General features: G+C 43.3%; 1 protein-coding gene and 1 long non-coding RNA gene across 2 annotated transcripts; one reads left to right on the top strand and one right to left on the bottom strand.

The window, feature by feature from the left end:
* Positions 1-872: 872 nt before the first annotated feature.
* On the bottom strand, positions 873-3771 carry LOC125722530 (uncharacterized). The gene is made up of 3 exons (XR_007386441.1): positions 3347-3771; positions 2479-2788; positions 873-916 (listed from the first exon to the last, which is right to left on the bottom strand). It is a non-coding gene; the product is annotated as an uncharacterized LOC125722530 (long non-coding RNA).
* A 4598-nt stretch (positions 3772-8369) lies between these two features.
* LOC125722468 (G-protein coupled receptor family C group 5 member B-like) lies at positions 8370-10573 on the top strand. Its single transcript, XM_048998631.1, has 3 exons — positions 8370-9363; positions 10112-10197; positions 10559-10573. The coding sequence occupies exons 1-3, from the start codon at positions 8370-8372 to the stop codon at positions 10571-10573; spliced, it is 1095 nt and encodes a 364-aa protein (XP_048854588.1).
* Positions 10574-15716: the final 5143 nt, after the last annotated feature.

The following is a 15716-nucleotide window of genomic DNA, read 5'->3' as shown; positions in this document are numbered from 1 at the left end:
CAGTGTCATGCCCGGCTCGTCCGCTCCTCCTGTGTGCCACGCCCCCTGATTACCCACGTGTTTTCTCCCGATTGTACCCAGCTGTATCTAGTTCATTTGCTCAGTCCTGTGTATTTCAGTCCGTGTCTTACCCGAGTCCAGTGTCCGTCATTGATGTTTCCTGATGTCTGTTGCCGTCCAGTGTTCCCTGCCCCGGATATCCTTATTAAAACCCCGTTTTCCCGTATCCCGCTTGCCTGCCTGCTCCTTACCCGCACGATCGCCGCTCTGCTCGCGATCGCTCACCTCGTCCTGTGACACTCAGACCCTGTAAATACACGCCAATCTGGACTTCCTACTTCACAATATCACTATTCACTATCACTCACGGGAACAGAAAGGGATTACACATCTCCACATCCTTTTCAGTAACAGTCATTTCATGACATTCGAAGACTTAATCCATAAATACGAGTTGAGAATATGTAATTATTCTAATATTTACTAACTGAATCCAGCATCAAAACCAAAATGAACCTCACACATAATACACTGAATCCTCCTCAGATGAGACAACATTCTGCAACTTAAAAAGAAACCTCTAGAATATATAATCCTCCATCTGCAACAGACACATTGATATTTGTACCAAAAATTAATTGGAATAAGGACCTTATCTTTTCCCCCAGCTCTGATTTCTGGATGGACGTCTGCAACAACATATTCACAGTGACAAATACTGGCCTTCAGTTCAGTACAAAGTAATTCACATAAAACATGTGACTCAATATAAAAAGTAGTCAGTACTGATACCTGCTCACAGTGTACAAGGGGTGTCACAGATAATTATCTGCATGCTCTGTTGGCCTGTATACCTGCTCACAGTGTTCAAAGGATGTCACAGATAATTATCTGCATGCTCTGTGGGCCTGTATACCTGCTCACAGTGTACAATGGGTGTCACAGATAATTATCTGCAGGCTCTGTGGGCCTGTATACCTGCTCACAGTGTACAATGGGTGTCACAGGTAATTATCTGCATGCTCTGTGGGCCTGTCTACCTAGGGACTTGGAAATTTTTCACCAAATTGTCTTGATTAACTTCACACCTATTTTAATGGAAATAGATTAAAAAACCATAAAAAATGATACCTCATTTGTCAATATATCTTTAATAGAACCAGAGATATTGAAGATTTAACATGCCTGAAATGGGATTTTTGTTCTAATGGAATTACAATTAGAGCTGCAGAAAAAACTGTGACTACTTAGAACAACTTCGCTCTGCATAGGCGGAGGGCAGCCTGCGCCTCATTCAATAAATGTAAGAAATTGTAAATAGGGTATGGTGCACTTAAACAACCAGAACTTTGCCAATATCTAACCAATCTTAGTGATTTTTGTTGTTGAATGTTGAAATGAAAATTTACTTGGGGGTATCTACGTTAACTGGCATGATGTCTAACCAATCAGGAGCCAGATCAGTGGTCACGTGACATTGATCCATCCTCCGTACAGCACATAAAATCCCTTCAATCTTCAATCATCCAGAAGTGGACACACGATTGTATAGTGTGGGCATGCATCAATCGTCATCATAGTTGGCAATTTTCACATTTAGGGTGCAATAAATATGCCTGTGCACAAATAATCGATGCCCCACGATTCTTTCGATTTTTATTTAGTGCGTGAAAGTTACCTTGTTTTCAAATTGTTGTTGCTCCGCGAATACTGAACCGATTTTGATCCGATAAAAAATAAGAAAATCAAGGATAAATAAATTATTAAAAACGGCGGATATCTCATAAGTTGAATGCAGAGCTAGCCGCGAAAACCGCATATTCGCACCCACCCCGTAGCCACCGCTGAAAAAATGATGACATCATCACACGGAATATTAGAGTGAGCGACCAAAGCAGGATTTCCAAGTCCCTAGTATACCTGCTCACAGTGTACAAGGGGTGTCACAGATAATTATCTGCATGCTCTGTGGGCCTGTATACCTGCTCACAGTGTACAAGGGGTGTCACAGATAATTATCTGCATGCTCTGTGGGCCTGTATACCTGCTCACAGTGTACAAGGGGTGTCACAGATAATTATCTGCATGCTCTGTGGGCCTGTATACCTGCTCACAGTGTACAAGGGGTGTCACAGATAATTATCTGCATGCTCTGTGGGCCTGTATACCTGCTCACAGTGTACAAGGGGTGTCACAGATAATTATCCGCATGCTCTGTGGGCCTGTATACCTGCTCACAGTGTACAAGGGGTGTCACAGATAATTATCTGCATGCTCTGTGGGCCTGTATACCTGCTCACAGTGTACAAGGGGTGTCACAGATAATTATCTGCATGCTCTGTGGGCCTGTATACCTGCTCACAGTGTACAAGGGGTGTCACAGATAATTATCTGCATGCTCTGTGGGCCTGTATACCTGCTCACAATGTACAATGGGTGTCACAGATAATTGTCTGCATACTCTGTCGGCCTGTATACCTGCTCACAGTGTACAATGGGTGTCACAGATAATTATCTGCATGCTCTGTGGGCCTGTATACCTGCTCACAGTGTACAATGGGTGTCACAGATAATTATCTGCATGCTCTGTGGGCCTGTATACCTGCTCACAGTGTACAATGGGTGTCACAGATAATTATCTGCATGCTCTGTGGGCCTGTATACCTGCTCACAGTGTACAATGGGTGTCACAGGTAATTATCTGCATGCTCTGTTGGCCTGTATACCTGCTCACAGTGTACAAGGGGTGTCACAGATAATTATCTGCATGCTCTGTGGGCCTGTATACCTGCTCTTAGTGTACAATGGGTGTCACAGATAATTATCTGCATGCTCTGTGGGCCTGTATACCTGCTCACAGTGTACAATGGGTGTCACAGATAATTATCTGCATGCTCTGTGGGCCTGTATACCTGCTCACAGTGTACAATGGGTGTCACAGATAATTATCTGCATGCTCTGTGGGCCTGTATACCTGCTCACAGTGTACAATGGGTGTCACAGATAATTATCTGCATGCTCTGTGGGCCTGTATACCTGCTCACAGTGTACAATGGGTGTCACAAGTAATTATCTGCATGCTCTGGGGGCCTGTATACCTGCGCACAGTGTACAATGGGTGTCACAGATAATTATCTGCATGCTCTGTGGGCCTGTATACCTGCTCTCAGTGTACAATGGGTGTCACAGATAATTATCTGCATGCTCTGTTGGCCTGTATACCTGCTCACAGTGCACCATGGGTGTCACAGATAATTACCTGCATGCTCTGTGGGCCTGTATATCTGTTCACAGTGTACAATGGGTGTCACAGATAATTATCTGCATGCTCTGTTGGCCTGTATACCTGCTCACAGTGCACCATGGGTGTCACAGATAATTATCTGCATGCTCTGTTGGCCTGTATACCTGCTCACAGTGCACCATGGGTGTCACAGATAATTATCTGCATGCTCTGTGGGCCTGTATACCTGCTCACAGTGCACCATGGGTGTCACAGATAATTACTGTATGTTCTCTATAGGTGAAAGATCTGGACTGCAGACAGGCCAATTCAGCACCCGGACTCTTCTCCAACGAAGCCATGTGGTTGTAATAGCTGCAGTATGTGGTTTTGCATTGTCCTGCTGAAATACACAAGGCCTTCCCTGAAACAGACGTCCTCTGGAGGGGAGCATGTGTTGCTCTAAAACCTTTATATTCCTTTCAACATTCATAGTTCCTTCCAAAACATGCAAGCTGCCCATAGCGTATGCACTTATGCACCCCCATACCATCCGAGATGCTGGCTTTTGAACTGAACGCTGATAACACGCTGGAAGGTCTCCCTTCTCTTTAGCCCGGAGGACACGGCGCCCTTGATTACCAACAAGAATGTCACATTTGGACTCGTCTGACCATAGAACACTTTCCCACTTTGAAACAGTCCATTTCAAATGAGTCTTGGCCCACAGGACACGACGGCGCTTCTGGACCATGTTCAGATATGGCTTCCTTTTTGCATGATAGAGCTTTAGCTGGCATCTGCAGATGGCACGGCGGATTGTGTTTACCGCAGGGGCGTAGATTTAGGGTGGACGGAGGGGATGTGTCCCCACCAATATCCTCCGACTATTGAAATGTCCCCACCAATAATTTAATCCACTTAAAAAAAAAAAAAAACAATCGTGCTGTCAACATTAACTTAGACACGCAGAAAGGGATAAATCATGTTCTCTCCTTGAGTCCTCCCGCCCCCAAAACACATGTGAACATTTTGATTGGCTGTGCATTTCCCTGCTATCATGTGAGAGGCTGTGGCTAGAATTTTATTGACAGTTCACCAATAGACAATCCACTTCGCACAAATAGTTTTTAAAATGCATTCACTGACTTGGCAAACATTAATGATTTGATTCGAGATTTGCACACTAAGACTCAGAAAAAGTGAAATAAAATGATTGCTGTTTAAATGGCATGTGTTTATCCTGTTTTGTCAGGTGACAGAACCTAAACAACTGTGCTGTGTATCAGACAGTGATGGAGAGAAGGGGTCACAGGTGATGTTGAAGGATGACTTGATATTATTATACCTAGTTGTCCTGAGATTTAACATTGTTACCGATAATAGGCTGAGGCATTCTCTGTCAATGCTCATAAGGAATCCCTCAATGTTTTTTTATTAGGGGACAGAAGCAGATCAGCCATGTTGTAGTTCAGGTGAAGAGGCAAGGTCACAGGAGGTGAATCTGAATGTTGATTATATATAACATATAATATGTGTGTGTGTATTATACATGTTGATTATACTAATATTTAACATTATGAGGAGTGATAGGCTGAGGATGTAAGTGATTCATTAGTGTTTTTGGCAAAAGTTTTGAACTGACATGTCTCACTTTTTTGTCACGCTATTTCATCAGGTGGCAATCCTGTCAGGTACTAGTGCAGTCAGAGGGGAAGAGTTAGGGTCAAAGGTCAGGCCTATTAAAGGCATTGTCCAGCCCCCAAAAAAACTTTACTCACTATTTACTCCTTAAGTGGTTCCAAACTTTTATGATTTTCTTTATTTTGTTGAATACAAAATAAGATATTGTGAAAAAAAGCTGAAAACCGTTAAACATTGACTTCCGTAGCAGGAAAAACAAATACTATGTAAATCAATGGTTACAGGTTTTCAGCATTCTTCAAAATATCTTCTTTAGTGTTCATCAGAAGAAAAAAAACTTAAAAAGACTTGTGACAAGTGGAGGATGAATAAATGATGACAGAATTTTCATTTTTTGCGTGAATTGCCCCTTTAAGCACATAATCATGGTTTTAATGTAGGGATAAAAAGTATGTTATCTAAATAGAATGAGTGGTGTGTTCTCATAAAGTCACATATGTATCATCATAGTCAGTCTTACAGTATGACTAATTGTATAATGTGGTGTATTTCTAAGGAAACTGGTCCACCTGTAGTGAGCAGCAGGGAGAGTAGCAGTGAAAGTGACAACAATGAGGAACAGTGTAGTATTGGAGATATTCTGAATATTACAAATAAGCCAAACCAGCCTAACGCCAAATCCATCCCTGTTCAAAAATTGTCCAATAGGGTCCTCCATTTTCAGGAAAGGTGGTACAAAGAATATCCATGGCTTCATTATAGCCCCACAGTTAAGGGAATTCTCTGTTTTCACTGTGTGAAAATATATACCATACAGAAAAGTACTATGTCAAAAAAGGCAGACCCTGCATTCTGCTCAAAGGGGTTCACTAACTGGAAAAATGCTCTTGAAAGATTTGAACGCCATCAAAATACTAAATCCCATCATCATGCAGTCACAGTTAGTTGTCAAGAAGCAGTCCCAATAAATACACAACTCTCAACCGCCTGGTCAAAACAACAGGAAAATGCCAGACACTGCTTACAAATTATTGTAGGTGCAGTACAGTATCTTACTAGGCAGGGTTTGGCACTGCGTGGTCATGACAAAGACGATGGTAACCTATTTCAATATTTAAAATATAAAGCCAAGGATGATGCCTGCCTTTCTGACTGGCTATGCCATTGTCATGACTATACCTCTCCACAAGTGCAAAATGAGATTTTGCAGATGTTAGGAAACAGCATTGTCAGAAATATTGCACAGACTATCCAGTCTCTATCTGTCCTGCAGTTCTCAATCATTATAGATGGTACTCAAGATATCGCAGGTGCAGAGCAAGAGTCTATATGTTTAAGATATGTGGATGAGGACCTGGTTCCACATGAGGTTTTTATTGGCTTATATGACATCTCAGGAACTACAGGAGTGGAGATTGCCAAGATGGCTGTGGATGTGCTTTTGAGGTTGAATATTCCGATGACATGTTTAAGAGGTCAGACATATGATGGTGCTGCCAACATGTCTGGAGCATATTCAGGTGCTCAGGCAGTACTGAAGAAATATCAGCCATTGGCTGAACTCACTGCCTTAACCTAATCAGACAGGCTGCATGCCAAGCAAATCTACGCCCTTGACAGTTACTCATTTCCCTGTGTCTGCTCTGATCAGTGAGCGCTAGCTCCGGCTGAAAGAAGCAGCATATTCCCGTGACCGCACGGCAGCTGAAATAGATGTGAATGAGCTGCGCATGTGCAAACGGTGTTGCCACGGCCCAATCCGTCCGTGAAATAAGGACGGAAAGCATTCTGTGGCATAAATTACATCTATTTTCATTTTACTTGTAAATATAACTGATAATATCACAACACATATGCTGTATTTAACTTACCTACAGTAGTGATTTTGTCCAACGCAGTTATAAATCCGGATTCCGGAATTATTTCATTGCAGAGGATATAGCTGCTGGTTAATAAGTTCCGTTGTGTTGTCTGACAGAAAATATGTAACGTAATTGATAACAGTTTTATATTGGACACGTGAGGAAGGATTAGGGAAAACACGCAGAATGCAAATACGACTTAATTACGTCTTCCTCTTTTCTGGTAAGGTCAAAACAAAGGAGAACACCAAGGGATACAAAAGGAGTCGTTTATTAAATAAGGCTGCAGGCTACAGATTTTCCCTCTCACGACAAATACCAAGCCAGCCACGGTTTTCTCACACGGGCTCAAACAAACACACATCACTGCCTGGGATTAACAGGTTAAGTATAATCAGTCCAGCATTTTACACAGCGACCCACGCGGTTTCAATCCAAAACCTTACTCCGTGCACAGCTTTATTCCCCCGTCTATGTCCGAAAGGCCGCCCCCGAAGGACACATTTGCGCTGCAGTTAAAATCCATCGCATCCACACATTCTCACACTCACACTACAGTCAAACATTAGAAAGAGTTATGCTTCCCTGGAAGGAGGATTATCCCGTCCCACCGTACTCCTCCGGGGGATGAAAATGATTATTATTATCTCGGAGAACGCATGTAGCGCTCAGGCAAAATCAGCGGAGGTAAACTTTAAACTCATTTTTAAATGATGCATAAGAGTAATAAAAGGTAAAACTGCAAAGCTAGGTAAGGTTTCTTTCTATGACAGTAAAAATATTTTTCCCAATATCAATGTCAACCGGTTATGCAAAGAAATTGCCGCGGAAACGCAAGCGCCGCCTTGAAAACAGTTGAAAAGTCAAAAAATAACGATAAACGAAGTAAAAAACAAAAACAGCATTTTATTGAATATGTCAATACATATGCGTATATAAGCGTGCTGTCCTAGCGATGTGATTTTCTTATAAATATAGCGATATCGTTTTACTGTAATAGAGATTGGGGTATTTATAACACAAAAAAGGCGTTCATGCAAAAGTAGCTGAGGTAAACTTTAAACTGATTTTAAACGAATTCAAAGAAGGATGGATAATTAAACGTGCAAAGCTTGCGAAGTTTTTTTCCTATGACATAGTAACAGAGTAAAAATATTTTAGCGAAATTCTCTATACTAGACCTAATTTTGCCCAATCTCACCGAGTACGGGAAAACATACCCGTTTACGCTCCCTGCGACGAGCCTTCCTCTCTCTCCTGCACACAATATCTCCCCCTTCACTGGTGCAACTTGAGTTTGAGTGCGGTCGCCCCCCGCACCGCTTACTACATAAAATACCTTTTTTTATTACGCCTTGGACGGCTATGGTGATTTATTTATTTTAGCAACGCTTTGACCTTAAGAACGAATAAACTGTAAAATATTAGATAGCTCATAAACCGGGAAATTAATTATACTACTGCAACATAATGTTTAGTAATAACTCATGTATCATTCAACTTTTTTAAAAAAAAACATATACACGTGGACTATTGCAACGTTCTAGAACTGTCAATGACGTAAAACGCGATAGAAAATTTGCCTATTTAAACGAAACGCACCTGTGAACTCCTTATTGCGTTCTCTGTCTCTGTGAGCAATGGCATTCTCATCCTTCTTGGCGAGCCTCCTCATCATGATGTCTCTTGTTGACAACAGCTTCTCCGAGGGTGAAGCTTCTTTTCAAAGGTGCACATCCTTCAAGTGGCCCTTCACCCCACTTTGCGACTTGGGCACTGTATGGGGTGTGGTGGTGCCAGTGGGACTGGGCGGGGCAGCCCTGGCCTCCCTCATCCTGGCCCTGGTGCTGCTGTGCCGCTTAATGCGGAACATCGAGGCAAAAAGGCGTAGCGAGGTAACACCGCTGCTGTTGCTGCTAGCCAGCATCATTGGGCTATGCGGCCTCAGCGCGGTGTATCTCACTGAGGAGGGCCAGCATGCCTGCATATATAGATATGCAATCTTGGCTATGTTGTTTGTGCCATGCCTTGCATGCCTGCTGGCCCAGGGCATGCGGCTACACCGGCTGGCACAAACAACATATAGCCGCATCATTGGAGCCATGGTGGGGTTCATTGCCTTGCTGGCCGGGGCACAAGGTATCGCAACTACCCTATGGGTAGTTGCGATCACCATGAATCAGGGCCAGCTAGCCTGTCGGTCCCGGCCACAGGACCTCACCATGACTTTCATTTATGTGCTGGTCCTCCTCAGTGCGGCGCTCTCTGGGGTGGCATGCAGCTGGTTCCAGAGGCAGCCCTCAAAATGCAGGGTGGCATGGCTGCTTGCTACTTGGGTGGCCTCTGCCCTGCTGTGGGGTGCCAGGCTCTGCTTCCACACACGTGCCAACGCAGCTCTTGGTCTTCCCTCCACTTGGGATGACCTTGAGCATGCGTTGGCGCTGGTGGTGCAGGCCTGGCTCCTCCTACTGCTGCATGCCATCCCAGAGGCCCACACCTGGCTGCGCCTAGCCTCAGAGCCCTGCCCACAGACCCCAGCCAACGTCACCACCACTGGCTTCAGTGAGGAAATCTCCCTGTCCTCCTGGCCATTTGGGCACATGCAGGGCTCCTGGTCCAGTCAGAGCAGTTCAGGTAGAGTACTTTATTTTAACCACTTTGACTTACGATATGCGTGTTGGAGAGAGAGCATAGCTATGGGCTGATATTTGTGCCACTAGAAACTGAATCTGAATTTATTAGTTGAATTAATTAGTTTGAATTGGAATTTATGAGTTGATTCTGAATTTATTAGTTGAATCTGAATTCAGTTTGCAAATGCTAATAACCGGGAGCATCAGTTGAACTGGCGTTTAATATGGTGATCTGTATAAGCAGTGCTCGAAGTGGAGAAATTAAAGTGTTGCTACTGTATTGGCCGTGAGTACTACGGCGGGGGTGCGGTGTGGGTGTTGGGAACAACAGAAGCACCTCAACAACACTGTCGGTACTGCGCGCGGTGCCCCGCCACTCTCGCGTGACGCTTGTCTCTGAGTAGCAGAGTACTGGCAACTTGTGAGAAGTGGTGGTACAGTACGATAAAGATTCAAATATAGCAGTGCCGGTACTGCTTAATTTTTATTACGCATATGATCCTGCATTGGCTCTTGCCATAAATATCCCGCCACACACTTCCACTTCACCCCAACCTGCAGAACTGTCATGAACGTGGAAATGAGTTGCATTGTGAACCTGTGGTCGATCATTTTTCCTCAAGGACCCGGATTGTGCATCTCAATAAGTTGAAATTGACATAAAAAAAATTCAGATTCAGTTTGTAGCGGCACAAGTATCATGATGCCCACACGTAGCCCTCACTGTTTCCTGCCACCCTCCCCTTCAGCCAGGAACACTGACGTTGAACAAGGGCCCAGTATCCCCTTCGGCAGCAACCAGTCCATCACCATCACCATCCCGGAGGAGGGAGCAGTGAGTGTAGCTTCTCATTCAGCACCTAACACACACACACACACAGACACTATGGTAGCCCAAACATCCATCCATCCATCCATCCATCCATCCATTTTCTAAACCGCTTATCCTACTGGGTCGCGGGGGGTAGCCCAAACACTGAACTGAAAATATGGGTTTGATCTATTCTACTTTTATCATGGCTACACATCACAACAGACCTGGGCTCCACCCCCATCAGTCCAAATTACATCATGTTGTTAATGGGAGTATATATATGCACAAGTATCCCCTTAACTATCCCAGTCAATAATACTGTCACAACTGATCTGCTAACAGATTTTTACATGATGACTAAACACCTGTCTCGCACCGGCAGGTGACCTCCATCTAAGGAGCACTGTGGAGAGCGCCCAAGCTCCTTTGGAGATGGACAGACGGCAGCAGACCATAAGGAGGACTGGACAGTTGACCCATTACATGATTAACTTCAAGTTGACGTCTGCTGTCTCTCACTCACATATGGCCTCCCCGGTCTACACGCACCCATCTATGGAGCACTGTGGAGAGCGCACAAGCTCCTTTGGAGATGGACAGATGACGGCAGACCTTGAGGAGGGCTGGACGGTCATCCCTGTAGAAGACTATCTTCAAGTTGAAGTTAAAGTTTATTGTAAGATTTATTAAAAATACACAATGAGATACTTCTGCTCTTGTTCTTTCCCTACCTTACATACAAGATGTACATAACTATAAATAAATAGAAATAAATGAAATAGACAACCTCTACAATTTTAAAACGTCTCACATTACACAAGCAATGCATCAGTAATTGCAAAAATACGTAGAATAAATACGGTACTGTAGTGACAATAAAACCCATGCAATAAAACATTTCTAAATGTGGTCTCATACAGTGAGCCCTACAATAATTCTGTTCCAGTAATTCTGGCTGCTTTTCACAGTCTTCTGTTGCATCGTGTAGTCTTGTACAGTTAGGCTGCCAAACCGTAGTGTAATACAGCCCGTAAGAATACTTTCTATTGTGCAGTGCAGAAGTTCACAAGGGCTTTGGTGCCCATGCCAAAACTCTTGCGGCGCCTTATGAAGTACAGTCGCTGCTGAGCTTTCCTAAGAATGCATTTAATATTAAGTGACTGTAAGTGTATCTGCAATGTGAATACAGAGGTGTCTAAGATTATCAACAATCTCATGAGATCTCATTGAAGGATATCGGCATATGATTTGCTGTGTTCTTCCTAAAATCAATAATGCTTTGTTTTGTCTTAGTGACATTCAAGGAGAGATAGTTGTCATGGCACCATAGTATGAGATCTTCCACCTCTACTATAGGCCCCTGTATCATATTATATATCAAAATAAAATCTATATTTTAATATAATTTTTTAAAAATATATGGTTTTAATACAATATGTAAAATATATGTGATCAGCTGTGGAACTGGTGTTTTGTTTAACTAAAGGGTGAAGCGAACATTTGAGATAACATTAACATAGAACAGCGGTCTAGGGTTGTGCCAAATTTGCCATTGATGAATTGTGCCTCATGGCATTGAAAAACTGCTGCTGGAATTGGCCACAGCCCGCAGGATGTTTCATTGAATTGTAATGACAGGAGGAAGGATTTAATTGTTCCTATTCAAAGAAATTCAGTCACATTACACAAGAATGTAATATGATTTAGCAAATCATCCATCCATTTTCCAAACCGCTTATCCAACTGGGTCGCGGGGGGTCCGGAGCCTATCCCGGAAGCAATGGGCACGAGGCAGGGAACAACCCAGGATGGGGGGCCAGCCCATCGCAGGGCACACTCACACACCAGTCACTCATACACGCACACCTACGGGCAATTTAGCAAGTCCAATTAGCCTCAGCATGTTTTTGGACTGTGGCGGGAAACCAGAGTACCCGGAGGAAACCCCACGACGACATGGGAAGAACATGCAAACTCTGCACACATGTAACCCAGGCGGAGACTTGAACCCAGGTCCCAGAGGTGTGAGGCAAAAGTGCTAACCACTGCACCACCATGCCACCCCAGGGTGCACCTTGACTTGAGAAATTACAATGGGAAGCAAATGGTAGAGGAGCTAGACAGTAGTGGTTACATCACCAATGACAAGTCCCCTCCCACCAGGATCAGCAGCGACCATATGCTGAGACACCGGGGCACTAAAGGGCTTTGAGTCCCAGGGAGCAGACATAAATACTCATCTACTGTAAGCTGCTTTGGATCAAAGCATCAGATAAATGTAAAAGTATTAATAAGATATTCCTACAGAGCAATTTCTAATAGACATGGCAGTGCCCTAACCTCTCATGTAATAAACCCCTTGGCATCATCTGCTGCCTCATTCAGCCTAATCCAATAGTCCAGAGGATCCTCCCTAGCGTCTGACTTGGTTGAACAAAAATCTGCTGGAGGCATCCCAGAATGCACAGTCAAATAAGAATGCTGCTTCAGGACACTAAGGACTGCATCCACATCTCCAGTAGCAGTGATGGTATCATTACTATGCAGCCATGCTCTGACCACATCTCTGGCACATCCCATCAGTCTGCTTGTGCCTGCAGTAGGAATGGGTGAACCTAAGCATTCAGAGGTTTCCCCAGCAGATAGACTATTTGGCATCTTAGAGAGGACACTGAGGTAGAGATTGGTATACAACTTCACAATATTATTCTTAATCTGCCAAATTTGGATTATCCCCTCTGTCAGAAATCTTGCAGGCAGAGCCCACTTGCAGCAGAGCCGAGAGGTAGGGCTACATGTTAAACTAAGACTAGAGGTATGTATCAGACCAGCTCTCCCTAACCTTCTGCTTGATAATATTCGATCTCTCGAAAATAATATGGATGAACTTGGAACTAGGATTAAGAATTAAGAACTGCTGTGCGCTGATTTTCACTGAAACATAACTGTAGGACAATATTGTAGAATCAGCTGTCCAGCTGCAGTCCATTCATCGTGGGGACTGCACAGTAGTATCTGGCAAACTCAGTAGTGGGGGGAATCTGCATTTACATCAACAACCAGTGGTACTCAGACTGTCACTGTTCAAGTGATGTAAACACTGTTCAAGTGATGTGGAGCACTGAATGCTGAAATGCAGACACTTTTATTGGCCAAGGAAGTTCACCGCTGCTTTCATTCTGCCTGTTTACATTCCTCCACATGCAAACTGCACGGCAGCATTGGACACATTGAATGAGGCTATAAGCGCACAAGAAATCAAACATAATGATAGAGTGTTTACAGTAACTGGTGATTTTAATCATTGCAACTTAGGGACTGTGATACCAGCATACCAACAACACCTTACATTTCCTACATGGGAAAAAAACACACATGTATAGCAATGTGAAGGAGGCGTACAAGGTTGTACCTGGTCTCCACTTTGGACGGTCTCCATTCCTCTACCTAGCATACAGACAGCTCCTCAAACAGGCCCGCACTGTGATGTGATTTTATGTGGCCTACCACTTCATGGCTGAGTTGCTGTTGTTCCCAATTTTTCCACTTTGGTAAAATACCACTAACAGTTGAGTGTGGAATATTTAGTAGCTAGGAAATTTCACAGATGGACTTATTGCACAGGTGGCATCCTATCGCAGTACCACGCTTGAATTCACTGACCTACTGAGAATAACCCATTCTTTCGCAAATGTTTGTAGAAGCAGTCTGCATGTCTAGGTGCATGATTTTATACACCTGTGGATATGGAAGTGATTGGAACACCTGAATTCAATGATTTGGAGGGTTCTCCCAATACTTTGGTAATTGTGTGTGTGTGTGTGCAGTGGTTAGCACTGTTGCCTCGCACTTCTATGACCCGGGTTCGAGTCTCTGCCTGGGTCACGTGTATGGAGTTTGCATGTTCTCCCCATGTCGTCGTGGGGTTTCCACTGGGTACTTTGGTATATATATAGTAAAATTGAGTTTTTTACACTTTTGCAGTTTTATTTCATAATTGAACTTTATAAGAAATTAAGTACCATTCAATAATAATGAACACTAAGTAAATATTAATAATTGATGTGTTATTGATCCCTGTGGTTGAATTGCTTTACACCTCCACCACTGTAGGTCAGAGCAAGCTGGTTGTGAAGGGTAGCTAGCTGTTGTAGCAGCCAAAGAACTGGGGCTTAAGGGCCAAGTACTAACAGAACTTAATTTGTTGCAGTTTTGTATGACAAATGGATATGTTTTGTATCCTGTGGAGAAATCATAAATACCCATTTTAGCAGGTGTGGTTTTGCTTTGAACAGGTAACGTTACGTTGAGACCGCCCAGGAACCTGGAACCAGGAACTAGGGGCCTCATTTATTAAGACTGTATGTGAGCAAAATAGCCATGAAACATTTGCACAAACATTTATAGAAAGATTTTCGGATGCATAAATGTAGAATATAAAGAAAAGATACCCTGCAATAGTTTGCACATTTTGAAATGGTGCAGTGCAACTGTAGGAACATTTTGGACAAAACATTAAAGAACAACATGCAGTCTGATAAAAATGAGCATCTTATTCATTTGTTAATACTGCTGCAGCGTTCTCTGCATTCTCACCACTGCTCCACATCATACTTCACTCTGCCACATATCACTTTACTACCCCATGTTGAATGTTGCATTGTATGAGCATCATTTTATCCTGTGGATTATCTTTTAAGTAGTTAAGTTGTGAAACTGTACCATAACCACTGTTGCTCTTATTTTAACTGATGAAAAATATATTAACTTGAAATCTCTCCTATGTCGCATCCTTTCATGATGTGATTATTGCATTCGTGCCGAGCAATGTTATGATATACAATGCAATCCTCACCCCCAGCCAGGGAAAATTCAGTCCCCCCCATCCGACGCCGCAGACTTCATCAAACTGTAGCAGAGCAGGTAATAGTCATTCGTAAATGATTAGATTCATAAACGATTAGCCTTATTTCCTTAGAAACAGATAAGATCTGAACCCAAAACTACCCGGTACCCTCAGCATCTTAATCTTCGACCTGCTCTTCACTCTCTGCCCCTTTTTGAATGATTTGAGGTCAGCACGCCAGGGGGCGCTAGGCAGCCACTTGGGCGTCTTCTCCCAGCCTATACTAACCTCCGTTTTTGTTCTTTGAAACTTTTATTTTTAAACTATGACTGGAAAATAGTAAAATGCTTTTTTCAGCTTTTGCCGTCTGGCCTGGTCATTTAGAAAAGGGCACAACCTTATTAAAAGGCACACTTTATTTTTGTGAAAACAATTTGATGAACACAAAAATATGGACACGATTACAGGGCTGAATTAAAACATGAACAAGAGTGGCTTCTGTACTGGAACTGAGACTAGCGTTGCGGTGGGGTGTGGAACGTGCTGTCCTGCCTTTGAGTTAATGTCCAGCAGCGCTTTGGATTCCTGCAGACACCCAGTCCATAATGAGGAAGCACATACTCATCACCACGAGCAGGAACCCTATAGCTGTGAAGCAGGAGTGTTGTACTTCAAGAAAATAGTCTTGATGTTT

The sequence above is a fragment of the Brienomyrus brachyistius genome, unplaced genomic scaffold (genome assembly GCF_023856365.1).
Source record: "Brienomyrus brachyistius isolate T26 unplaced genomic scaffold, BBRACH_0.4 scaffold39, whole genome shotgun sequence".
Taxonomy (NCBI): domain Eukaryota; kingdom Metazoa; phylum Chordata; class Actinopteri; order Osteoglossiformes; family Mormyridae; genus Brienomyrus; species Brienomyrus brachyistius.
The sequence above is the reverse complement of the archived record's forward strand: the minus strand, read 5'-3'. Positions and strand labels throughout refer to the sequence as shown.

Bases quoted from the DNA above. Each gene is read 5' to 3' on its own strand.
- LOC125722468 (XM_048998631.1), top strand. From the start codon at position 8,370: ATGGCATTCTCATCCTTCTTGGCGAGCCTCCTCATCATGATGTCTCTT. The intron at 9,364-10,111 runs GTAGAGTACTTT...CCTCCCCTTCAG, and splicing joins GTCCAGTCAGAGCAGTTCAG to CCAGGAACACTGACGTTGAA.